This window comes from Serinus canaria, chromosome 5 (genome assembly GCF_022539315.1).
Source record: "Serinus canaria isolate serCan28SL12 chromosome 5, serCan2020, whole genome shotgun sequence".
NCBI lineage: Eukaryota > Metazoa > Chordata > Aves > Passeriformes > Fringillidae > Serinus > Serinus canaria.
In genome coordinates, this window is record NC_066319.1 from 7,832,400 (window position 1) to 7,859,867 (window position 27,468).

General features: G+C 39.6%; 2 protein-coding genes across 3 annotated transcripts in view; one reads left to right on the forward strand and one right to left on the reverse strand.

Moving 5' to 3' along the window:
* Window positions 1-27,468, forward strand: part of PPFIA1 (PTPRF interacting protein alpha 1) — a 503,873-nt gene that overhangs the window by 209,466 nt on the left and 266,939 nt on the right. The window contains exon 28 of one of the 2 annotated variants that reach the window (XM_050975046.1): window positions 9,708-9,719. The exons of the other annotated variant lie outside the window; for it this stretch is intronic. The gene's annotated coding sequence lies outside the window, so the exon portion shown is untranslated. Of the gene's footprint in view, window positions 1-9,707; window positions 9,720-27,468 lie in introns of those variants that run through there. 2 annotated transcript variants of the gene reach the window in all.
* Window positions 1-27,468, reverse strand: part of SHANK2 (SH3 and multiple ankyrin repeat domains 2) — a 259,058-nt gene that overhangs the window by 125,898 nt on the left and 105,692 nt on the right. Inside the window, exon 14 of the mRNA XM_050975060.1 lies at window positions 4,163-4,238. Within this exon, the coding sequence (XP_050831017.1) occupies window positions 4,163-4,238 (76 nt within the window). The remainder of the gene's footprint in view (window positions 1-4,162; window positions 4,239-27,468) is intronic.

Genomic DNA, 27,468 nt, shown 5'->3' on the forward strand with positions numbered 1-27,468 from the left:
AAATTCCCCACCCCAGGGACACAGGGCCACCATAACCGAGGAGAAAATCCCTTTGCTCCCCATCAGTTTTACATTCCTCACCACTTACAATAGCCAGAATTCCGCTAAAACTTTCCATCTGTTTAAAATCTATAGTTTATTATTTTAAAATCTATATTTAAAGAGATGAGCAACTGCATTTCTCCAGAGGGAGATTATTTATGTGAAATATCCACATGAAACCAGATGAAAGTATTTCTGCATAGGACTGAAAACTTCCACTAAAATAGGTGTGGAACACACTAATGCTTAAACCACCAAGACAGCCCCACTTACATCACAACTTTGGGAAAAAGGTATCCAACAGGCACATTCTGTGGGCTAAAAAAATTAAAAATATAACCAAGCTCTCCACAGCAGGCTGAGTTGCAGGGGCAGACAGCTTCAGCTGTGCCAAGGAGTCTCTCTGAGCTGCTCAGGAATAAATCCTATGCTGCTCTATCCAACAGCACAGATGACAACAGCAACAGAGAATGGCCTGGAAAGAACTTCTGAGAAGAATCTCCATTTTTTATTAGGTGTTTGTATGTAAATTGGCTTTTGAAGAGCTGCTCCTGTCAGCTTCTACCCATGTCGTGGGACATGGATGTTGCCACCTGACTCCAAGCAGGGACAGTAGGGTGAAGGAATTAAGCCTTTAATTACAGATTACACCATCCTGTTTTCCTCTTGGTCTTCCTCCAGAAAAACAGAACAAAAACCATAAGGCAAATCAATTTGGTCCTGTCATTAATGTGGTGGCAAGCAGCCTTTGGAAAAGGTTATTCTTCATCACATCCTCTCCTGTGAGCTCCTGAATACTGCTGGAGCCATGGGATGTCAAAGAAAGACACCAGGAAAACTTCTGCCATGCAGGGATTGGAACTAGCTAAAGAGTCTGGAGAAAAGCCCCATGTGAAAGTCAATAACTCTGTGCAGAAAGACACAGAATAGGCAGGAGACCTCCCATTCATGTGCAGATTTGATTACACTAATGTTGGCATTGTTGTGTTATTGACTTTTCCTGCTGCCCTGTTCTGCTGGGGGTGGGAGATGATGCAATGAATGCAGTAGGAAAAGTTTCCACTGTCATGTCCTAAAGTCCCCAAATTCATGGGGGCAATGGATCATGTTTTCCACCACACCAAATTTATCATTTTTACATAGCACCACACTATGTCTCATACCATTTATGTCTCCAGAGTATAAAACTAAGTTATCACTGTATTAACAGTCCCTTTCCATTTGAAAGGGTGATAACATTTTACATTTGAAATTAAACTACTAATTAATTCCACATGTTTTCCTGACTGAACAATCTACTGTCCCATCTTGAAAAAAATCAATCAATTCCTTCACCTCCGTTAAAAAGCAGCTAAAAAATGGTAATTTCTAAAGGTTTACCTTAGCTTTAAGTTTTTAAAAAATAAAGTTGTTTTTTTTTAAATTCAAACATCCATTCTATGCCTCAGCAATACTTTCTATTATTAAACTGGAATTCAACCTTGATCAATTAACTCATTTTTGCCCTACAAATAATTTCATTTGAATTAACTGCTGACAAATGCAGGGAAGACAGAAAACTTCAGAGATGTGGCAGATCAGTTCTGCATTATCTCCTTGCAGTTTCCGTGGTGTATCTGCTCTTTAGGACAAGGAGGGGGGATTTAAACTGAAAGAGGATAGATATTAAGAAGAAATTCTTCCCTTTTGAGGGCATGTCATCAGCATTTAAAGCAGATAATACATCAGACCTGCTAGTTTCAAATGCTCTATTATATTTTTATGGTATTTAGTGACTATTTGCATGGGCAAGCAAGTCTCAGTGCCTTTCTCCACATTAGTAAGCATCCTCCCCATTTTCCCAAAGTTAATGTATGGATAACTGATCTCTTATGCAAAGCTGAAATAGGATTTAATGAACCTCCATTACTCAAGCTGCACATTTTCCTCAAGATGAAAAATGCCATGTACAATGTATTTTCCTGCATGTGAATAAGCCCATTAATATAGATTTCTGAACAGAGTGTTTCTACTCAGCAATTTTTGCCCTTTGGGAGGGAGAAGGAAAGGGAGAAGGGAGCAGACACTTCCCCTTACTCCCCCACACAGTCTCTGGAAAGGAACTGGATCAGCTTTGTTAGTACTTTGGATTCAGAGCTGTTCTTAGCACAGAGGCACAATTGCCTTCTGACAAATGTTTATGAAACCTTTGCTGCTAGCATTAAATCTGTTCTAATGTATTCTTCCCCGACTTTGATACAAAATAACAGAGAAAGTAATCAAAGCAATACAAATCTGGGAATATCAAAAATGGCTCTCACTTTCACACCTTGTTTGCCTCTTTGAATAATTCCCCTCCCTGAAGAAGCCCTTGTGAGGAATTAAATCTGGATGTACCACCAAGAGACATAAATCTCCAGACAGGTTCTGAAATGCAAACTCTCTTTGCTTAGCAGCAATGCACAAGCACCAGTGGAATCATCATTCAGAGGTACAAAAAGCTGATTTGCAGCCTCAGTCAGGTACCTGAAACACAACTTGGTGTGTTATTGGCTTTCTTAGTTTTCCTGGTGTTACTTTACAAAAACTCTAGATTTACCATTCTTTGCTGAAAAATGTCTTAAGCAAGTCTACCTTTCCACTGTATTTCTTAGAATTTCACATTCATTTTGCCTTCTCCTACCTTTTCCTCTCAATTTCCACTAGTACCCTTCCAAATGGATCCACTGGGTCTTGGATTCTCTGTGGAAACTCAAGGAGAGTTTTCTTCCAAGCCATGTCAGGAGAACTCTACTGCTGTCCCTCTCTACTACTAAGACAATTAATAGATATCAAGTGCAGACACTCTTCAAAACTAATTTACATAAGGCTATACAAAAAAGTTCATTTTTTCCTGATTATGTCTCCTGCTCAGTCCTGAATCGGGTAAGATACATTTTTTGAGAGCTTTACTGTTGCACTGGACAAACCCAATACCTTTAGGAAAAAAACTCAAAACAATACAGAAATAAACCCACAACCCCCACCCCCTCCCCCCCCCCCCAAAAAAAAAGGTGGAAAGGAAGGTTTTGATGGAATTGACATTTTCTAATGAAAAAAAAATCTTCTGTTGGAAAGTAGCAGAAGGTTTCCAAGTGGAATTATTTGATATCTCTGAGGCAACATGCAGCGGACACAGCTTCTCTCTTTTGCAGAAACAGCCCTATCCATTTACAGTGAAATACAGAGACACGGATATGGATTTTGTAGACTAATGATCACTCAAAGAACCTTGAATAAAGCCAACTCTTCTCACTGCAAATGTCCCCGGTAACCACTGAGTCTGCTCTGCAAAGCTTGTCTCAGAGTATGGGCTCACAGCTTCTCTTGACAACTTTACCACCAGCAGACTCCCCCAGTCAGTCACATCATGTCCAACTGGGAACTCCCTCCCCAATTCTTCAACTCACATAGAAGCTCTGCCTGAACCTCAGAACAAAGTCTAAGATCACAGAACAAAACCAACAGTTACCATTTTTTTTTTAAGTATTGTGCTACATGAAACTCTGCCATTGCTTTACACATTTCAGAGTTTTTCTCCTACAATAAATGTGGTTTCCTTGCAAACAAACAAAAAAACCCAAACCCAAGCTGCAATTGGACACCCAGGAGAAAAGCATAATAATTCCAGTATGCCACCAAAATTTCCTCAAGAAGACACAAAAAGCTAACCTAGGTTCTGTGTTTTGAAGGTCATCCTTTCTACCAGCAGTCACCTGTATGTTCAAGGTATATCCATGGGGGAGAAGAACATGCTTATAAATCATTAATTCTCCACAAATAAATAATCTGATTTCCCATTTGCAGCAGCTTCAGTTCTACTCAGGTTCCAAAGTTACTGTTCAGAACAACAAATCTTTCACCACTCCCAAAATAAATCAGTGAAACTCATGACTTCACTGCTCCCAAATTTTCTACACCCCTTCATATGAACAAAGAAAACTGCAATAAAAACCAATTTAGAAGTAAAACGGTATCCTCAGAAGTTCTGTTTAGTGATCTGCTTCCCCCTTCCTCTCCAAAGCCTAAACCAAAAGTAACAATTAAATAAAACCTAGGAAGGTTTTATTAACAGATTGCAACCAAAAGGAAAAATTCTTACCTTGAAGCATCAAAGCTGTCATAGGATCCAACAGTGTAGTGTCTAAACAGCTTCTTTGTTCTATCTGCTCGTGTTTCTGCACAGAGAAAAAAGAATTTTCAATACTTCTGTCTTTCTTAATATTCCCTCACAGTGAATTAACATAGTTTCAAGGCATTCTGGAAAAAAAATGTTGGCTTTGGAGATATTCTTTTATGGCATCAGACACATCAAGTGAATAAGGAGAACTTCTTGGAGATCATGAATCACATCATTCACAAGTTTAAAAGCTCTACTCACATTCTCAGTGGCAAAAACTTTTGTGTCCAGTATTTGTGCCTTTTATAGCAAAGAGGCAAAATAGAAGAAGAAAGAAGAAAAAGCTGCAATAGATGTCAGAAAGGTTGGGAAAATAGCCAAATATGCAAATCAATTTTTTTTTTTGCCTAACTATGGGCTGGTCCTCCAATGAAATCACCTTTGGTTTGGCTGAGAGACATCAGATGGAAAAGTTTCTGGTTTAGATTATGACCATCAAAGTCTGATCTGCACAGCTGAGGGGCTCTCCATGGAAGGACAGCCTGACACACTCCCAACAGATTTTACTGATTCTCCAAGCCAGCCAGAGCCCTCAAGGCACAGCACCTCTGTGGCACAGCTTTTAAGGATGGTACAAATGACTGAGAGATCGGTGCTGTCAAATGACCAAGGCAAGCCTGCAGAGAGACAAAGAACATCAGAGCAGGATGGAAGGGCTTTGAACACAGCCAAGGAGCAGGAGAAAGTCCTGGGAGGCAGACCTTGGGAGGAAGGGTGGGAAAAACACCTATTTCCATGCTTTAACCAGTGCAGCTGACATGTAACTGGATCATGCCCCCAGCTGGAGGCATAAATACAAATACATCCATAATACAGAGAAATTCCAGCTGGAAATGTACATGAAGGTTGCAGCTGGCTAAAAGAATAAGAAAATTGTTTCTTCAGAGCTGTGCACCAATTGGCAAGGGCCAAGAAAAGCAGTATTAGGAAAAAATCAAAAATATTTACATTTATATATATTATGTGGAGACCAGCCAGCCTCCATCCTACTGGCCAGAGAGGGAGAAAATTCCTATTATAATATGAACTCTACTTCAGAGTTTAGTTTATTTTGTCCCTTTGTCACTCACCTACAACCTGTATTTTCTGCCTAAAAAGCCTTTCATTTACCCAAAATTCCTGCTCCTACTGCACAAAGTGCAGTCTGTTCCCCATCAAGAAACATTCTTTTTTTCATGCCAGTCTAAAAATCAGGTTCATACCAAGAGATATAAACAGAAGAAACACAGAAAATCATAAACCTGGAGTCCACTTTGAGTTTCCCCCTGGCCTGTTCTCAGAAGTCCCTCAGAAATTATTACAAGAAATAAATTATGATAAAGAACATTTTGAAATCGCAAAGCAACTGCTTGAGCCTTAAGGAGCCAGATGTTCCCCTTGCAGAATCTGTTTTCTATAGCATGATATTTCAGTGCTATAAGGAATACAAAGTGGGTGGGAGGGATGGGAAGGCACAGCAAGACAGAGAGCTTTGTTAAACTCCTCAGGATTGCAGAGCCAGCACTCTTCAGCTGCAGCTTGGGTCTGCTCCCCTCTGTTTCCCCCCACTCCTCTGTGTGCAGCCAGGGGTTATTTGGGAAAACAGAAGCCTTGCAAGGTGCATAACTCGAGGCTAAGTGGCAGTTTCCCAGGCTGCTGTGTTAAGCTCCCTAATTACCCTCTTTTCCTCACCTCACACAGATTCCAGGCTGCCCTATTACACAGCACAAGTACAGACACCCAGGAGCAGGGGGGGAGGACCAGGAATCTGCCATCAGAATGAACTGGGGACTGAAAAAGGAAAAGGATTCCATTCTCTGGCTTGACAAAAGAACACAAAGAACCCATAGGCAAATGCCTAACAAATGCTGTTCTGAATTCAAGCCAAATATAGCACAATAACACTGTTATAGGTATATTTGCATCAAGGGGTTAGCTTCAGGTTTCCCCGGATTTGTACCCATTCTTATGTCCCAGGTTTTCTTAGGACCAGAACTCTTTATCAAAATGCTTTGCAGCAAGTTAGGACCACCTAGCACTAACAACCCCATAATTATTTAAGAAGCTTTTACCCACAGAATCTTTTGAGGATTTCTTCCTAAACTTGGTAGCAGACAGATTAGAAAGACCAGCAAGAAGATATGGACAGGAAGGTCTAGAAACATATTATTTAGCAGTTTTATTTTAATAAAGATAATTATTTTAATAATACTGCATTCTTACTGAGAGAAATATCTGTCACCACAGATGAAAAGTCACTGCATCAAGTTGGATCAGTTAAAAAAGTTTTTCTAAGAGGTAGAACAAAATGCCAGGGTTTGCAAAAATGGTCCTGTCTCCTTAACATTGACAAAAGACAGAAACATTGGGATATCACTTGAAATTTTTAGAGCTCTTGAGAAGCCCATATTTTACCAGAGTAAATACCATAAGAACACAACATTTTTTTTTCCTGGTGCATTTTCCATTGAAGCCTGTGGAACTGCAGCAGAAATAAACTGTGTGCCCTTGGCAATAGTGGCAATCAAAATAATAAAGCCCCAGCTGTTTCTTTATTAGAATCATTTATTGTTGCAGACATCTCAGTAAGCAACAGGCTCAAACCCTGCCCTTCCAGAATGTAATTTACAGAGTTCAAAGAGGGGTGAGCACTGAGAAAGTGTAGGTGGAAAACACTTCCTTCTTTCTCTACCTCAGGAGCAGTGAGGGCTTTCCTCCAAATAAACATAGGACTTACTGTAGATTCTCTGTCTCAGTCTCATAAGTGACCACAGGACTCCAACAGATCTTGCAGACATTATCAAAAGCTGAAAGATCACTGCCATGAAAAGCAAGAAATAAATTTTGGACTCTAAACCACTCCTATTAGGCCACTTGTGCCCTGTTTCAGCCCACGTCACAATTGTGGGCCTGTTCCAGCAGCCAGCCCACTCCCACCCTGACGCTCCTGCTTGGACGAGGCTGCTCACATATTTGATATTGCTTTGGAAGGTAAAGAACTAGGAGGGGTGTAGCAATGTATTTGCAGGGTCTAGGCCATTGTGTGCCCCAGCAAACTGCTCCTAGTTATTCTCATCAACACCCTCCAGAATTCGTCAAGGTTACTAAGACATAAATTGTGCTAAATTAAGAAAGAAAAGGCTGAGAAACAGAATACCAAGACTAGAAGAACTAGATTACAGAGATAGATAACCAGACAACAGAGGGCTGTGAAACACCTGGACTGTAACCAATCACATATTCTGAGAAGTGCATGCAGAACATGTGAACAAGATAGAGACACCAATCAAGAGATGCGTGATCAGTGTGCGCAGTTAAGATAGAATGAATAATTAAGTACATAATACAAACAATAAACAGCTTCTAGTTAATCATATTAGTTAGTTATCCAAAAGTCCTGATTTCCCACAGAGGGCGAAAAAAATCCCAAAGCAATTGTCTCCACTCCGTGTCTCCTCCCTGCTGCTCCTCGCAGGGCATTTCGGCGCCGTGTTTCCAAGGAAACCGCGCAGGATGCTCTGCCAGCAGGGATGCTGCCAGAGCTGCCAGCACTCTAGGAAAGGCTCTGAGCCGCCAGCATGTCCACAGGATGAACAGAGGAAACAGGAGTGCAACACAGAATTTCTGCTGTGATACTGGGAGGCAAGAGAGCAGCAGGCACTCCCCAGATACAACAGGTGGGTAAGGGTGGGTTTTATCCCCACCCCAAAACATGCAGCTTTTCCTTCTTCCATCCCCCTTCCCCAGTGACAGCCCTGGAAGATGTTTCACTCCCAATAGACATTTATAGATGTTCTCTGCCAGAGCAGTTCAGGTACAGCTCTCTGCAGGTACAACACCCAAAACAGTGGCAGAATTAAAGGCCTTCCCTCTGCACCTTCCCCTTCCTGGGGGAAAAGCCCTTTCCCAACCGTTTATGCTGGGTGTGGTATTGTCCACAAGGGTCACAGGATGAGGGAAGAGACGAGAAAGTTGACTCCATGTTTCAGAAGGTTGATTTATTATTATATGATAGATAATATATTAAAACTATACTAAAAGAATAGAGGAAAGGATTTCACTAGAAGGCTAAGCTAAGAATAGAAAAGGAATGAATAACAAAGGTCTTCTCCCAGACCGAGACCGGCCGGACAGGTGAACTGTGATTGGCTCTTAATTGGAAACAGCCTGATGAGGCCAATCACAGATTCCCCCTGTTGCATTCCACAGCAGCAGATAAGAATTGTTTACAGTTTGTTCTTGAGGCCTCTCAGTTTCTCAGGAGGGGAAAAATCCTAAGGAAAGGATTTTTCATAAAACATGTCGGTGACAGCTGGGGGTTAGATCAGAAGTTATTCAAAGCTGAGGGAAGCAGTCTAATAATAAAGTCAGCAGATATTCACTATTCAAGGACACTTGTGCTGGTTTGCAACAAGACAGGGCCCCTATCTTATGTGTTTTTCCTTAAATTGATCCAAATTTGGTCATGAGAAAAAGTAGAGAAAAGGCTGACAGGATTGAAAACACCACTAAGAAGAGCACGCATTTTTCTATCCCAAGTATATCCAAAATATCTGCCATACCAAATGATGCTCCAGAAAATAATCACATTAAAAGATAACAATATTCTTCATACCACAAACTGTGAAGTCTCAATAACTTATTTTACTTATTCCTGTTTCCCTTTAGAAAATGGAGGTTCATCAAAACTAGATTGCCTATTAAATATGGTACAATAAAATGGTGAAAAGTGAGAAGATTTTTCCAGCCCATGATGCAATTGTTTAAGATGACATTTCTTATTACTTTGTTTGAGCATTTCATTTGAGCCATAGGAAAGATGAAGTTCAGAGATCCTCCTCCAAATCACACAGAGCAGAATTATGAATTCTAAAAAATGTCCCAAAAATGGGATGAAGAAATAGAAATAGAAATTTTCTCTATTAACTGTTTGATCATTGATTCTGATAAAGGGTATAGAAACTCATGAAAGTGAGATCTGCAGGTATGTTGCACCCAAGAATTCAGAAGAAACTACAATTATCTTTTTCATATCTTTGCAATTTGCTGGCAAAAACATTGATGCTTCATTCGAAGGGATAAACTGTGAGGATCAACAGAAAAGAAGCATATGATGAAGGCATTATAAACAGTAAATTAATGAAAACCTTTAATTCATGGCTCACTTTTTTTTCCTTCAGTTTGTGGATGTTTTGGGGTTTTTTTTAAGTCCCAGTGTTCAGTTGATGTGATGGTCTCAGCCAATTTTTCTTTCAGTTAAAGACGAGAAAAGCAAAGCTTATGTGGTTTTTGAAGTGTTTCAGATTTGAGAATAAGCATAAAAATGTCTCAAGGACAACTTGAGTGGAATAGCAAATCCTTTGACGTTCTTCTGCCTTTCCTTTTTTTTTCCCCCCTACTAAATCTTATTTTCAGAAAAATAAAGGAAGACACTGTTGATTCCCTCCTTCATCCTTAGAGGAATATTAGCTGGAATACAGTGAATTCTTTTACCCACAAAGAATGCTGAAATGGACGATCAATGGAGTGAATCAGCAAGTTTGTTTGCAAGGGAAACCTTAATAACTGAAATATACAACTTGGACCTGCTGGAGAGGCAGTTATGGAAGAACAGTGTTCCCCATGTCATCAGTTTTCCCTTTAATTTAACAAAAAGCTTACTTATACCTGAAAAATAAAACCCCAGCAAGTAGTTGTGGAAGCATTTGCTTCTTACTGTCCTAACAACTTTACCAGCTCTTTGTACAATTGTGGGATTCTGCAGCTCTTCCCTCATTTGCAGAATATTTTCAAAACATGGTAAGGGTCCCATGATTTTTCCCTAAGTTCTCCTGTTGGGTTTCCGAGGGTCTCCATTCCCTCTGCCTCTCTGTGGAAGCTCTGTGCCCCTGGTCTCAGCTAATGCAGAGGATTAACCCACTCTGTCTGGGACAGGCACAGACACAGCCCTGGATGATCTCATAAAAAGAAGTTAATTGACAGAGGACAGATTTTTTTCCCCTCTTTGATTTACAGAGTAAAATGCATCTTAAAGCAAAAGAATGAAGAGCTCATAAAGAGCTGGATGTTGACCTCAGAGTTTCTAGCAGCTGAACATGGCTTTGGTCCACGTGCACCGAGTTTGATCTTTGCTGAAATACCCAGCTTTTACCAAGTCAGGCCAAAACAAAGCAACTTTGGTGCACTTTGCCTAAGCTGTAATTATGGCCTGACAATATGTGCATCTGCCTCATAAAAAACAGCTCTCCATGTCAATCTCAAAGTGCTCCTGCACACATAAATAAAGGCATCTTGTTTTTTGGATCCAGGGAGAACAAAGAAGTCTTGATGAGCTGCCTGCTGGCACTATCATCTGTTGCAAATGTTATTTATCCTGAAGGTCAGGATGGTTTGTTCACTTACAAAGCTCAGGTGGTGTAATGTTCCAGCTCTTCAGAACTGACTCAGGGTATGAATGTTTTTAATCATAACGCCGTATTTCACATTTTTCATGCTCCCAGCAAATAGTTCAAATATTGCCTGCAAATATCAGTGTTCTTACTGATGGCAGCAGCATAACCCAGAATGATGGCCTGTAGCAAAGGGCAGGTGCCAGGTGAAACCTGGCTTAATGACTTTGCCTTGACAGAAAGACTTTGCATTAAATTTAGGGAAATTCCATTAGAGGCTTGTGAAGGAACTCTGCAGTTGCTTGTGTGGCAGGAGCTGTGCTCTGCTCAGCATGACAGGGACTGTTCCTACCTGAGACATGTTTACAGCCCCACAAAGACAACCAACTGCTTGTGAGAAGGTCATTAAGCACTCTGAGTTGGAAAGAACATGGGGAATTATTTTGGGCTGAGTAAGGAAAAACAGGCCCTGGAAAGCTATTCTTCTATTCAATTTCAAAAATCATTAATTTTCATGTACAGCAAGTTTCAGCAAGACTTATTATGGACTTTCATCATCAATGGTGATACAAATGTTTCCCCTCAATTTCCTCCCTTACAAGAAGCTTCATTCAAGTCTAAATCTTCGCCAGCTGTACTCAGGATCAATGATCTGTCAAATTCTTTGCCTTCAATAATAGATAAAATTTTGAATACATAAGAAGCTGCTGAACATGGGAGATATGTGGGAAGTTCCTAGAACCTCACCATCTTTTTCACTACAGCACTGCCTTTTGTTTTTCCTCTGCCTTGACTGTGCATGTGGACTTCTCAATCTGATTTTCACTGTGGATAACACAGTGAAAATGACCAAACATGACCAAAACCCAACAAACAGAGGAATGCTTCACAACTTCCACTGTAAGGGCCTCAGAGTAACTTCTAATTTACTGTTATAACTCCAGTTGCAGCAAACAAATAGCTCAGAGCAGGATGGTGCTGAGCAATCTGGTACCCAGGTTTACACAGGACCAGGGAGGAGAAGATGAGGGTGGAACAAGGAGCTGCGGCTGTGGAAGTTCCCTGCTCACCAGGAAGAATTCCTGCCTTGCCATGCTGTTGCATGTGTCTAAAATACAACATTCAACTACAAATTCAAAAATGCAAAAGAAAAATTACTTAGAAACACCACATCACTTTTAGCAGGAGTACCAAACTTCAGCAACTGAACTTGTGGTGCTGTATCAGAACATACAGAGATGGTTAGATATAATAAAATAAATAACATATATAAAAAATCAAAATAATTTATAGATATGGTTAGAGGTACTTTGCATCGATGACTGCTAAGTAACACATGATTCAGAGCCAGGCCACAGGATAATTAATTTTCAAGTAGAATAAGCTATCACCATTGGTTTGAGAACTTCCTCCTAGAGAACCTACACCAGTATTCCAAATAATTAGGATGATTGCAGCAGGAAAGGTGCCAAATCCAAAAATATTCCTACCTTTTAAAAAGTATGGTACATACTTGTCCTTACAGCAGTGTGTAGACACATAAGGGCAATTACTTTAAATGAATGCATTTGAAAATCCATGTTGCAACCTTAAACACTGCTGGAAATGAGAAAGAATTGCTGAGAATTGAGTTTTCTAAGAAAGCACTAAGAATCAAATATTATATGTTAGGCAGTGCAAATAAAGATTGTACCAGATATTGAGGAAAACAACAGTACTGTGCAAAGTTTTTAAAAGCAATTCTGTTTTCCAGGCATTTTAGTGATGGAGGTCCTATAAAACCTTTCCATTCCTGCCACTAGCACTTCAAAACTCAGTGATCCTTCATTAAAACTCCGCACAACAACCTCCAAAAATGAGCTTCATTCTTGGACTTGGACTTTCCAGCCAGTTTCTCACCAGCTTACCTGGGGTCTGGGTGCTTCTGCATCCTCAGAGAAAACCACCGAGACATTTCATTTCAAAATGTACTCCTTCAACCACACTCAAAAAGTTGAAGCTTATCAAAGAATGAAGGATTTGACAAGTGCTCCAAATTTCTACACAGAATGCTGGTGCCAGCTCCTCTCCCTTTGCACAGAGCAGCAACAACAAAAACCCCAAACCAAGCTGACCACAAGCAAGAAGCCTTCTTTTACACCAGGCTCAAAGCCCACGTCCCTTCAGCTCCACGCTGCACCAAGAGGGATTTTTTTCCCTGCTGCAAGTTTCCATGGAAATGCATCAGTCACTAATCTAAATAAGTGCGGCTGAAGGATGCCTGCAAACCTGGAGCAATTACGCATGCCATTAGAGGAACAGAATATGATTCAGCCCAGCTATTAGAAATGTGCCACAGCTATCATTTCTATATTTTGTTGCAGTGTTCTAAAAACAATACTGCTTTATTTTTTTTTTTTGAACCCACTCTTTTGCTGCTTATGAGAGGGAGAAAAAAAACCCCAGAAAATGCAGTAAAAATACTTCTCACGTAACTAGCACACAATGAAGTCAGACAGTAAATGTTGCAAAACACAAATGGGGTTGATGCCACACATTTGTTTTGCCCTGAAAATCCACAGGACATGAAAACTTCTCTCTCTGGTCAAAGAGACTTCACTTGAGTCATTTCAATGAGTAATAAGACAGTGAAAGCTTTGATCTGCATTAAATGGCTAATGAGCCTTAAAACAATTGATGTGAATATAATTTCTGATCAATACAATAGCAGACATGCATGTGCAACCACAGCACACAGCTCGGGTACAGCTGGGTCTCTACTGGTCACAGAGCTATAGAACCATGGAATCATAAAGGCTGGAAAGGCCCTCTGAGATCACTGAGTAAAAATGTTATCCCAGCACTGCCAAGGCCACCACCAACCCATGTCCCCAAGTGCCACATCTACATGGCTGTTAAATATCTCAGGGTCCAGCACCAAGGTTCCAATGTCTGGAAACTCTTTCTATGAAGAAATTCTCCCTAATATCCAAACTGAACCTCCCCTGGCACTCCCTGAGGCTGTTTCTTCTTGTCCTGTCCCTGTTCCCTGGGAGCAGAGCCCGATCCCACCTGGCAGCCCCCTCCTGTGGGGGGCAGAAGGTCCCTCTGGAGCCTCCTTTTCCCCAGCTTGAACCATCCCCCCAACCCCCCACCAACGTCCCTCAGGCACTTCTGATACTCCAGACCCTTCCCAATCCCCATTCCCACTGCTTTAGACTCAACCTATTCCTACTTCACATCCCACAGGAAAATTTCAAAAGCTGTGGAACAGGGAGTGTGCTGGTGATTCTGAACAAATGCACTGAGAGTTATTTCAGACTATCTGAACTTGGTGTTACCACCCTGTTATTCTTCCAATTCCCCTTACTCTTGAAGAATGAGCTGATAAAACACTGAAAAAAATACAGCTTTCAAATTCTAACGACAATTTTGTCAAGTTCTGCTTGACTGTGTCACATTTTGCAGAAAATGTCTCCCAAGTGGTTGGTATTCTATATAAAAAGGGAGGGGGCTGAATAAACAGTGCTGCTCCAAAGTCTGGAGATGGGCTCTCTGTGCTACCTGTCACACCAGCAATGTGCAGCCCCCGTGCCAAATCTACTCGAAATTAATGCCATTTCTGCCAATAAACATTGCAATTAGACCTCAGGCAGGAGAAACTGAGGACGAGCAAACACACTTGTGCAGGAAAAGGCCTCTCAAATGATTAATGTGGTGTTTCTAGACTGCAGCTGAGCACTCTCCATCTATACTGGGAACATCTACCAAAGGAAGCACTCGGGAGACTGAGATCTGGGGTTTTTACCTGCTTGGGGTTCTCCCTGCTGACACCAAGCCACCACTGGGAATAAAGTCTAATTAATTAGATTCAAATTCAGGGGCTGTAAAAACCAGAACAAGGGGGGAAAGGGGGAGGGGGCATAAGTATACATTAAGAACACCAAAAGATCACAGTAAAAATCAGCCTGAAATATATATTATCCTTTCTGTTAGCTTTTGGTTTGTTAGTTCTTACAATTTCACCTAATGCCTTTTCTTCATCTGCTGAAGTCTTCACAAAAAGGAGCAGAAAGTAGGTCTTCCTTTTCAAATCTGACAATCTTTTATCTACACCTCAAGCCAGGCCCTTTCAAGTTTCATTTTTCACCACTTAGTTGACTCTAGATTAAGGATTTATTTTAAATGTGACAGTAAAATTGTTTTCAAAGTTCAGATTTTTGAGTTCTTCTGTGACAGAAACTGAAGAAGTTTTATTTATAACACACTTTGAAACCCTCATGAATGGATCACTAGAAAATTAGATGGCTTTTAATTGTGCACTGGTTAAACTGAAGAGTGGTTTGTCTTGTTTTCCCTAAAATACAGTGAAGGTTTAGAAAAAGTGCACGATATTACACAATTTTGGAATAACATCTGAACATGCACTTGTTGGATAAATACTTGTAATACAAGTATTACAAAAATTAAACAAAATTCAAATCATGCAATTAGGATGAAATTGCCTAAATAGAATTGAAAATCAACCCTGAAATGGATCACATAAAAGACCAGCTTATTGCTGAGGGTCAACATTCATGAAGTTTCTCCTCAGAAAAGCTTTGCAATTTAGAGCATGAGGTACCTGAGGCACAGGGAGTGCAAACAGCATCCCAGAGACCACGGCAAACACCAAAGGCAGGCAGTAAACCTGGATTAAAGTCATGCAGCTGAAAAAGCACTTGAGCTTTGAGCTTGTGAATTTAATGGTAAAAATGTACATTTGTTTGATTGTTACAGAAATGTCAAAACCCATTTCCAAGGTGCCCAAAGGTTACAAAAGCAGGAATGGCAAAATAAACTTGTAATTTCTAGATGTTTTCTGCAAGCCTAAATTACTAATTCTTGGAAGCAAGCAGTGACATGGAAATGAATTCTCTTAAGACTGACATATTCCTGAAACTCCATTAACTCAGCTTAATGCCTATAAACTAATAGGAAAAAAGGAATTATGCTGCATCTTTGTACTTATGAGATTTGTAAAATGTTATAACTGAAGAAACCAAGTAGTCTGGGTGGTTTTTAAAGAGAAATTAGGTAAAAAGCATGAACCTCTCAACTGACATACAAAACCTCCCCAAACCACTCTCAAACCTGCAAAGTGAAAATGTAAAAATACAGCCTTGATCTGTTAGAAGCTTTTAAATTATGGACTTTGTGACCTCTCAAATTTGAATGGAAAAAGGCAAATGAAGAGAAGTGGGAGAGATTTTGAATTTGTGATTTTTTGTTTTGCAAAAAAAAAAACCAAAACACCAAAAAGTGTCTCAAAGATGGGATGCACTTAATTGAGATCCCTACTTAGTACGTTTATTCCTTTCTAAAAATGTAATTGAGTGTATTAAGCCCACCTGGATTAGCCATCTCTCTGTGCTTGATAATCACACTCCCACCTTCCCCCCCGCTCCCTCTCCTTTATCTCCTTCTCACATATAAATTGCATCTCAGCATATCCAAACTTAATCCACAAAGAGGCCATGCAAATCTAATCCTCCAAATATATCATTAAAAAATCCCATTTCATTATTTACCCTAATCCTGCACACAGACAGCACAAGACATAATCACCTCCCAGTGATAATGATTTGCACAGCTTGAAGAGTTCTTTGGACCCTCAGAAAGATCCAACTGGTTAAACAATCACTCTTTCATGCATCACTGTCTAATTACTCTTCACAGGACTGCTGGGGCACCTCAACTTATTGTCATACACCACGAGCATTTCAGGAGAAAATGGACAAATAACTGCTTTTAGAAAATCTCCTTCCTCATCACATAACCTGAAGTTGACAACTTGTCACCTCAAGAACATTATGATGTCAAAATTTAAAGAGAATATTGTTTAAAAGAAGAGGCCTCATCTAGAAATGGGTAACAGGAATGAGGCAGATAAAGGCAGATTTGCTATTCAAAGTGTGGGATTTAGAGTTAACTGCAGTTCTGCCAGCTTTAGATGCATTTTGATTTGTTTTGTTGGCCTGTAATCACAAAAATCAATTGCAATGTTGTGTGTTGACAGCAGCAGCCCAGCTCCACTGAGGTGTTTTCAGGACTGGGAATCAGGGTGCTCCTCCCAGAACTAAAATATGAATAACACTGATTTTTTGAAGATTTTTCTCCCCAAAATGTCATAAACTGAAATACTGTTGGCACACATCAATTTCTACTCCTGTCTCTAGATACAAAACACTCAAAATAGGTAGGAACTAAAACAACCTGCCTTCCACCCAGGGGTATTATAGGTAAAGCCATCAATCCATTTCAACAGTGTTTACTTTGCTAAAAACAATTCAAAGGTCTGAGGGTTCCCCCCCCCAGATGTTGAGCTAAATGCCATCTGCTTTATTCCTGAAGGAATAAAAGCCATCATACATTTTGCTTGGAGATAAAGTGAAGTAGAGTGGCCATTAGCCAAAAAAAAACCAGAGAAATGAGGAGTTTCCTGAATATGTAATTAGATACATAATGAAATGGACTTCTTTACCCAAAAAGTCAGGAGATTAGAAATCAGAGGAAGAAAAAAATAAAAAAGGCCTCATCAGCTTTGTGAAAAGTACAAAATATAGAGAGGGAGAAAACACCCTCTAAATTTTATAAATTGAATGTAATTTAAATGTATATTTTTGATTGATGAAAAATCCCAGAGGACACTTCCCAGGCCAAAGTTTCTCCTGTTTTATTTTGGTTCTATTTTAGAAACTATACTTATAAATCTATTTTCTTTTGCTCCATTATCAGAGCTAATAAATACTTTTCGAAACCAAATTCTGACTGAAATTTTGCTCACTGGAATTTTTGCTCCACTGCACAAATCAACATTTCAAGCTGCCCTCCTCTGTAAAGAGGCACTTACTAAAGACATTTTAGAAAACTACCAAGCAGACCTTACTTTTGGTATTTTCAACATCCTGAAGCAGCAAGAACCACTTGGGATAAGCAACAGCAATTAGAGATGATGCGATCTCCTGTCATATCCACACATCAATCTGGAAGCAGAATTTAGCTCAAGATTTATTCAGCTCTGCATTCTGCAGTTGCAGCCACAGACACAGACTCAGAATGTGATTCCTCCCCTGATCACAAGCAAGGTTACAGACTCTGGGAAGCCCAAAATGATGCCTTTGATCAGCAGAGATGTCAAAGACATTCCCAAGATAATAGAAGGTGATTTTGTGTTATTTCTGCCCAGCCAAGCACAGCAGTGATAAGGTGATATCCCACTCCAATCTGTCTCATAGTTTCACCCAAAACTTGTGTCACCTTCTTACACTATTTTTGAAAGGATTTCTGCAGCAGCTCTTCATTTGCAGAGTTATTTGCCCACTGCACAACATCCTGCTTGGCCATTAAGTAGCTATTAGAGATGTATACTTTACTTTGGCATTTATGTTACACATAAAAAGATTAAAGGACCATCAACCACTCTCTTTTCATTTAATTATTTCTACTCCACTGACTGTATTTCCAGTACATTATGCAAAGTGATGGAATCCTACTATGTTTAAAAACATATTTATTCCTAGTGGACAAGAATATAAAAAATAACACACAACTGTTTATTTTAGACCAGTACAATACAGATTTGCTCCGGGTGCTTCCCTGGACACAACAGTTTTCTCTGATTATCTCTCCCATGATTTGTCACACATATATAATCTATATCTGGGTAAAACCCCCAGAAGTCATCCACTCACACCTTCACACACAGAAGCTGTTGGAAACAACTGCAGCAGCAAAGTTCATGTGAATTCTCACTTTTACACTATCCCTCTGGTATAAGGCATTTATTCAACATTTACTCATTTCTCTCAGATATCCTTTGGCCTCATCTTCAGTGGCCTCCTTGGAAATATTTGTATTTTTGCCACATTTTCTCCCGACACTCTACATCTGGCCAAAGATGTGAGAGAACAAGCCACAGTCACTGTCAAAAAATCCTAAATGTTATCAAAATCTCCCTTCAGCCTGCCCATACTTGAGCCCCCTGTGTGTCCACTAACACTGTTAGGGCATATTAAGCAGATTATCAGAGCTTTTTGCCTCTGACACCTTCTGTGTTTGAGGAAAACAAGCAACTCCCTTGGCTTTATTTAAAAGTATCTCTGAGTGCACTCCTTTCACACAAGGGGGAGTGATTGTAGGCTCCTTGAAGGGGCTGGGAGTGAAGCAAACAGGGGGATGAAGGCAACAGGAGTTATATTTAACAGGTTTAGAACTCACACTCTTATACACCAATAAAGCTCTGGCTTATTTTATTTTAAATGAATGTATTTGTGTGCTATTACCTTTCAAATAGTTTGCATGTCACAGTTGAGACAGCCATGACACACAGAGTATCACCACACAATTTCAGAAAGCATCTGCCCACCCAGAGTAACACCTCACCACCTCAGAAGGCTGCAAGTGTCTGCCCCCCATTTGTTAGCCCAGCCTTTCATCCCCTCCTGTTGATGCACTGCCCCTGTGTGCCCTCTGCTCCCTTCGGTGGTCGGTCAGTGCCCCTGGGCACTCCATGGCTCGTTGCTGTCAGTGCTGCTCTCCTGCTGCTCACAGCTGTGCCCATCAGGGATGAGGCTGGGCCAGCCCCACTCCCAGGTACCACAAACTGTGTGCCTAAATTTGCACACTGCTGGGCTAACAAATCTGTCCTGTAGGTAAGGTAAGAAAAGCATCAACTGTTCCCTGCCATGACAAACAAGAGGACTGAATCAAAGAGAGGTCCCTCATGCTGCTGACAAGGAGCATCACGGATACAAACCCAGGGCAGACCAGCTTTGCCACTGGGGGAAAGGGGAACAGGCAGCTGACACCATTGCCAAAGGATTCAACTTCTTTGGGAAGAGAGCAAGAGGAGATTTTTAACAGCACAGGCCATTTACTGAGTGAGAACAGTGATTCCTGTTCTGAGGATCATCCTATAAGAAATTCAGATGAAAACATTGGGTAATCTTGACTGGCAGATTCTTCCTGTTGTGTGAGAAGCAAGAAAAAAAAAAAGAAAGAAAAAGAACCAAAACAAGCTCTAGACACACAGACAAGCACTTAGGAGAAGTCTGCAAGAAGAACTTTTCTCAAATACATTTAGAGGGTTATTATCACAGTTTTACAGAACAGCTACAGATAGGAAAAAGAAAGCATCAGTGGCTTGGAGGACTCTAAATAAAAAATGCAAGCCATACTGACTTTGAATGACATGAAAATGTTTAATAAACACTTTATTGCATTCACATCCCACTCTCTGATAGTCACACTCTTTCTTTGGTTTAAGAGGACTGCCACCTACTGAATTACCCTCACCTCGAGCTGGTTTTGGGAAAGAGATCTATATTACCTTCAAATCAAGATAATTTGGACAGCCGCTTTTATGTATTTCTCTATAAAATTATAAAAAGGTATCTTAATATGTAAGGATTAGAGTGCTGGACATTTTCTTCTTTGCTGCAGAAGTTGTTTTGGTTTTAACCTGGAAATCCTTGTTGGTAACTGCTGACTGGTTGCTTTCACTTTTAAGTGTTTTCAAGCTGTGATTTTATCTGGAATATTTCCAAGTGATTGACTGTAAGGAGTGTGGTAAAACCCCACAAATGACAGATTCCTAGATCTGCATCCATACATAATCCAAAAATTTCCACAAATATTACCTAGAAAAGTATTGCAAAATGTTCACACATAATTATTAGAATTCAAGATAAACCCCACTGCTTAGAAAGTACAAAAAATTACAGAAAAAGTTTCCTCCCCCACTGTCTCCTGCTGCCTGGGCATGTCCTTTCTTAGGTTTTTATATGCAGGCAGAAATAAGAGTGAACTGAAACGAGGCTGAGTACAAATGAAACGTTAGAGATGATTTTTCCCTAAATTCTGTACCCAAAGATGCCATCTAGTGACCACCTCCTGAATGCAGGGACAGCTCCTGAAAACGTAGCTCAGAGCCCAAGTTACACATCAGCTGAGGGGCATCTCCATCACCGTGTGTGAGGAGCAGAAGGGTGACGTCCTCAGCCAGGGTGCTTTTATTCACGGACATCTCTTTGTCACTGTCATATTTTCTGGAAAAATCCCTTTGCCCAGGATTCTTCTCCTGGGAAGCTGAGAAGCCTCAGAGAAAAATGAAAATAATAATTATCTGATTGCTTCTTGTGTGTTTTGCTGCTTTGGAATGTGGTTTGGAGATTGTTTATCCAACGCGTGAATTGTTGTTACTTAATAACCAATCCCAGTACAGCTGTGTTGGGACTCTGAGGAGTCAGTCACAAGTTTTTAAGTAGTATCTTGTTAAACCTTCTGTCTGCGTCCTTTCTCTATTCTTTAGTATAGTTTCGTATAGCATTCTTTAATATAATATAATATCATAAAATATTAAATTAGCCTTCTAAGAACATGGAGTCAGATCCATCAATTCCTCCTTCATCCTGGGGACCCAGCAAATACCACATCCCCTGGAACATCTGTCACTCCTTCCATGCTCCAGTCTCTCCATCTGGAACGGGGCTGCTGTCCCAGGGAGCATTTCTGGCAGACTCTGTGTGCATCCCCAAACAGCAGAACATTGAGGCATTCACTATTCCCCACCATCCCCATCCAGGAAAGGTCCTGTCTGCTCTTGCTACCCACACATATTAATTTTGACTTTACTTGGAAAAAAGTAATTTTTGGCTGGCAGCCAACAGGATCAGAGCACTGGCTCTGGCAGCACTCAGAACACAGGCTGGGAGAGAATGATGCTAATCCCAAATTTTGGTGAGCCAGGAATGTGGGACCAACTCAAAGAAAAACACCTCACTAGGGATGGCTCTTGGGAAAATTTGAGTCCAGTCTGACAGCCAAGAGAAACTCCTTCAAAGCCCTGGCACCCTTGATGATATTGGCTGTTAGGAAATGTAGGAAAAGCTTTTGCACAGTAACAGGTGCACAGTGGTGTCCTTTTCCTGAAGTTAAACAAGGCCCACAGAAGAGCTGTACACACACGCAGCATCCAGAAGTCAAATCAGAGAGTGAGATTCAAGTTTGGATTGCAACTTTTTAAAATTCTGCTGCTGTAGGGCAGGGTAATTGATTTTCTGTAAGGAAAAAGGTGCAATCAGCACGTTCAGGATGTAGGAAGGCTTCTGAATATTGATATCCCAGATAAAGATACCAGGGCAGTCCAATTTATTGAGCTTCCAAACAGATGCTTGGGATTTTAGGATACTAATGGAATGAATTGATTTGTGTAACACAATATATTAACTTCAAGAAACCCTGACTTAAACATTGTCATCAAACCATTAGATAGCTCATCAAATGTATTTAATCAAAATTCAGAATATGTTCTTGCTTCTGAGATGCTGAAAAACATTAAGCACCAGGTCATGTATTATGCACATTCGGAAGATGGTCTATAGGGTATCTTTTACTTGTTTTACTTTAGAATAGCTCAGCAAGAAAATCAGGGGAAAAACCAACAAGGAAGAGAAAAATCAATACAAATCATTGGTGTTTTCATATTCACGTGAAAGTCTGATCATGTAAGCAAAATTAGTATTGCAAAATCAGATAAAACCTGATTTAGGGCATCAAAAATGAATGCTTCAAATATACATGGCATGTACACACATCACAGGAGGGAAAAACACAATGTTATATACTGCAGGTTTCAGAAAGAAACCTTTAAAATGTATCTTTGCAAGATAAAGACTTTCTTCAAAAAAACCCCTAAAAATAAAAACAACAACAACAACAACAAAAAACCTTTAAAAACACTGCGCCTTTAAAATTAAAGCTGTAAAAGTAACCTTTATCAGCATAAAATTTTAAGTGTCTTAATGCTTCGAAGCAGACACATTTCAAGAAAAATGCAGAAAATAGCCCCAGAAAAACAAACTGTTTCCAGGAAATCATTGGTCTCCTACATTTATGAATAGCAATAATGTTATATCATAACTCTTCATATGTGTTTGGGAAAACATTAAAGCCACTCTCACATACTTTAGAGGGTGAGTGAAATGGGTTCCTTTTTTTCATGCTCCTTCAAGGGACATATTTGCAACCTTTACCTTAAAGCTTGACTACAGGAGACTACATGGGCAAGTTTAATTTAAAGGTATGAAGTTAGAATGGATTTTAAAAAATTAAATCAGAATGATAGGGGTTGTAGCAATTTAAATTCACACCTGCAGTTCAAACTACTTTTCAAGGCAGTCACAACCTCTTAGTGACCCAATACTCTTGGTCATCCCAGTCTGTGTCTGCCAAACCTGATAGGGCTGGATGTGGGCATGGCAGCCTGGGAATTAAGTAATAGTCAGGCATTAATTGATTGATTTCCATTCAAAACTATCTGTTGTTGTGGTTAGTGTGGTTTCTCTGTGCTTTGAAGTGAGAGCTGAAAGTCCAACCATAAATCTGCCATTTTGTGACAGGTTGCATACCCCAGCGCCTGCACTATAAAAGGTTTTTTTACAGTTAAGCCCCAAGTTCTGGTTTAAAACACAAAACAACCACTGTTCTCCCAAATGCTTCCCAGAACAAGATTCCAGCCATCAGGGATAAGTAGTATTTTAAGCATACCCATTTCAGTGCCTGGGTAATCTGTCTGAGCCATCTGAAACAGGAGGATTATTAAGGGAAAATCCTTGTCAGGGTGAATCCTGTTAGAAAGCCCAGATCCTGTTCCCTGTGTGCATAATAGTACCTGTGATCCTGCTGCCAACTATTTTCCTTCTCTTCTACCAACATCTTGGACTATTGGAGGCTTTTTCAAGCTTGTCTCTCATAAATAACATGACAACTTGAAATTTATCCCTGTTTATAGTTGTACTGGAAAACACTGGAAGAATCCCAAAATTACACGTGCTTAATGACAAATGAAACCCTTCATCAATATTGGTTCCATATAGCACAACCTAAGAAACTGGAGGGTGTTTTTAAAGGAATATTCTTAATATCTTTTCATTCTGAGCAGATCTGATGGTAGATTTACATGCTGCCTTATCTGTAACTTGGGTTAATCCAGAAGGATAATCAACTATTTACTGATTCTTTACTTTTAAAAGATTCAGTAATACATCTTAAATTGGATCAAAACAGCCTTGCAAGAACTTTCTGAAGTGCTTGGCTGATTAACTCAGGTATTTCCACTTAACTTTTAAATATGATGAGTTGCAGCACCCTCCACAGTAAGGTCAGGACTTCAAAAAATTCTAAATATTTACTTTTGAACAAGAATATTTATGATACATTTCAGTCTTCCAGTTCTATCCACAGGGTGAAACCTCACTGAATCTCCAAATACAGGAATTATGGTGTAGTTCAATTCATTAGAGTTCAACTGAAGGATTTTTTTATATTCAGAACTGAACACTAAAACATCCATCAAAATGAATACTTAAAAACATCTTGGTAGAGGTAAAGCTTCTCATTAAATAATCAGTATCACCTACATTTATTAGCCAGCTAATAAGACATATGCTAATAAACTCAACACATGTTTAATGAGGAAAAGTTCAGTAATATTTCACAGTTCTCTTCCTAGACACAGAATGATTAAATACAAGTTTGGGTTCAAGGTTACTTAGACTTTAGACACAGCAGGCACTATTTTAGGAACAATTTGCAAAGAGTTTTACACACAAACTAACTTAAAAAAAAATTTAAAATCTATTTATATTATATGCTGTTATGTGATGTAATATGATATAATATTATATTTACACTATAGAAAATATATAATATATATTTATATTTTTATCATATGCATATTATATATTTTTATACCATTATATATAAAAATATAATTTTTCCCCCCTAGGTCAGTGGCAGCATTAAAAGCACAGTTAAAAACACACGCAGAGAGAAGCTGGAGGCAGTGGCCCAGCCAAGTTCAAGGCTCCTGCAGCACCTGAAGCCCCCCTGCTCCCCAGGTTGTGCTCCTCCCTGATGCTCAGGCTCACAAACACTTCCCACCCCGAGGCACTCAGGGGCACCGAGCCCTCGAGGTGAGCTCTGGGGCTGTCTGCCTGCTCCAAGAGGTGTCTGTCCTTCCCAGCACTGAGAATCTGCTGTGGAGGAGTGAGCACCTGAGGACAGCCACTCCTAAGAATAGCATCCCTGTGCTGCAGCAGCATCATCCCACTGCTGGGCTGCTCAGGAAACACAGAAAGTGTGTTCTCCACCCAGGCAATGATGTATCCCCCCTCTGACAATCATTTCCACCTCCCTGCTCTCCTTGCCCCCAATAAACAAGACATTTGCAGGACAATAATAGTTTCCCTTTTTCATCTGTCCACCTGCTGCCCAGAACACAGGTAATATTTCACCAGCTCACCCTGAAAATGGGAATTCATTTATAAGCAAAGCATTAAAACCAGTGAGGAAGAGTAATACAAGGAGTTCAAGAGTCCATTTGAAAACAAACTACACCCTTAAGATTTGTTTGCTAAAAGTGAAACAAGATTCTTTAATTTGCCTTTTCTGGGGCAAGCTCTTTGCAAAAATCTATAGCATTAGAAACACCCTCTGCTTCTTCAAATAAACCAATTCTGGCATTATTTCTTCTGACAGTCTTTTGTTTAGTGCATGTAGCTGTGTCTTGTCCTTGGGTGATAAAATCTTAGCATGAAAACTTGGGGATTTTGGGAAGGTGTCTTGGATTTCCCTATCTATATTGGCATTTTTCTCTCAAACAGTGGCCCAGGGCTTCAAAGCCTCCTATGAGATCCATCCGAAGAAGAGGTTTAATCTTGGCAAAATGAAAGAAAAAGTATAATCTATAAGGATTTACAGTCAGAAATGTAACTATTTTCCTTCTTTTTAAAGTCTTGACTAACAGATGTCAATACAACTTTTAAAAAATAACTTTGTAACTAACCTGACAAACAAAATTTGATATAAAGACATGTTAAATTTCATTTCTTCAAATTACTAATGTGTTGTGCAGGGTACCCAATATAATTACTTTCATTATTTTCAGGAGAGCAGCCAAAATACAGAACTATTTTCAATGTCTCTCTAGACAGCACTAAACTATTTCTTGATACGTGCAAAACCTAACTGCAAGCATGGAATAAAGACTTAGTGATTGTTGTATAATTAGAGTTGAACCCTTGGCTATTAAAAAAAAAAGACCCAAACCAATACATTGAAGTGCTTGTAAGTCATGCACAAAATCAGTTTGACTTTCACAGCCACATTTTATATTTGTGAATTGTGGACTGACTGGAGGGTTGAGAAAGTTGATGGACATTTTCAATTTCAGTTCAGAAAGCAAAGCCCAAGTTTCAGACTCAGCTACAAACACAAACACACTCTTGTGTGTAAATAACATAACCAAGTTACACTACCATTTCAAATTCAATCCACTTTGGGAATTCACGATTGGGAATATTCACTCAGGTCTGTCTGTTTTACCTGGAGACCAAGAATCTATTTCTGACCCCAGAGTATCCCTTCAGTACTGATCTATAACAAAATGAGCTGAGCTCTCTAGCAAGGGAGGTGAGCAAAAAGCAGAGCCATGATTTCAGAACAGATTATGGATTATCTGACAGCTGCTCTGTTTAGGCATCATTTTCCTGATCACCTCCAGCACTGCCATTACTTTAAGCAGTTGCTCCATCATCTTCCTTAAATTAAGAATTTGATCTCAACTAACTGGGGAGAGTTTAAAAGAGTTTTCAGCCTCTGCTGTCAAGCCTTTTATCTGAGCCATTAAAATCAGAAGGGAAAAAAAGCCCCAATGTGTCATTTAGTGCAGCAGAAAAAGATGATTTCTCAACACTTTTGGAGTATGTACAGATCTAAGGCTTGCCTTGCTTTTTTTTTTTTCAAAGTTGCTTTCAAAAGTGTTAGGTCATGCTAAATGTAATGAGTTAGATGAATTAAACCATTGTATTTAATTCTGATAAACAGCCAGAATGATTTGAACAGAGGTCGTGTTCTGCTATAAATAATATTTACACAGGTGCATCAGAGAATCCTGGTTAAACAGAATTTCAGGGGGAAAAAATGAATGTTACATCAAAGTAAAAGCTACTGCTACTGTCATTTAAGATACTTAAATGCTAAGATACTTTAGAGAAAGCAAAAAGATCAACTACAGTTGATCAAGGTTCATAAGATATTACAAAGTATCACTAATTATAAAACAAAACAAAACAAAACAAAAACCTATTAGTATAGAGATGCTAGAATTAAAATATATATTCTTTATGAAATTTGAAGTCTCCAGAATTCCAGGAGGTAAAAGCTACAGATTTTTGTCTACTAACAGTCATTAAGATGTGCCAGGTTTGTTAAAATTTGAGAAGCTCAAAACAGATTTTAATGGCTTGAAAAAAACATGTCATATGAGTACTTTCCACAAATCAAAATCAAAAATTAGGTATTACTCCTAGGTTTTTAGCATATTGCAGAACAGGGCTGCTCAAATTCTGCCACAAGCTGAAGAATTCTCTCTTAAACCAATAATTGGGCTTAAATTCCCCAGGAGGCTCCATCACTTCATAAATCATTCACTTCATAGCTTTAACTTTTTGGTGCTTCTACTGTAATTTGTAACATTAGACATCTCTGATGTCTCTATCTGCTCTCAACTTGAAAATATTCCATGGGCTGTGATTTTGAACAGAAAATGGGAGTGCATCACTAGAAGTAAAAGGAATAAACCATCATAGAAACTCCTTTCTTGAGACATCCCTCAGAGTTTGCACTTCTTTGATCCTCTGTGGTGTGACAGATGATTTCTGGAGGGGGAAAATGCAGAAAGAACCAGAAGAGGAAAAACTCCCCACCTGCATGTCCGATTTCACTCAGCAGCAATCCCAGATGCACTGAAAATGTTGAGTTTCCTACCACGTAACTCTC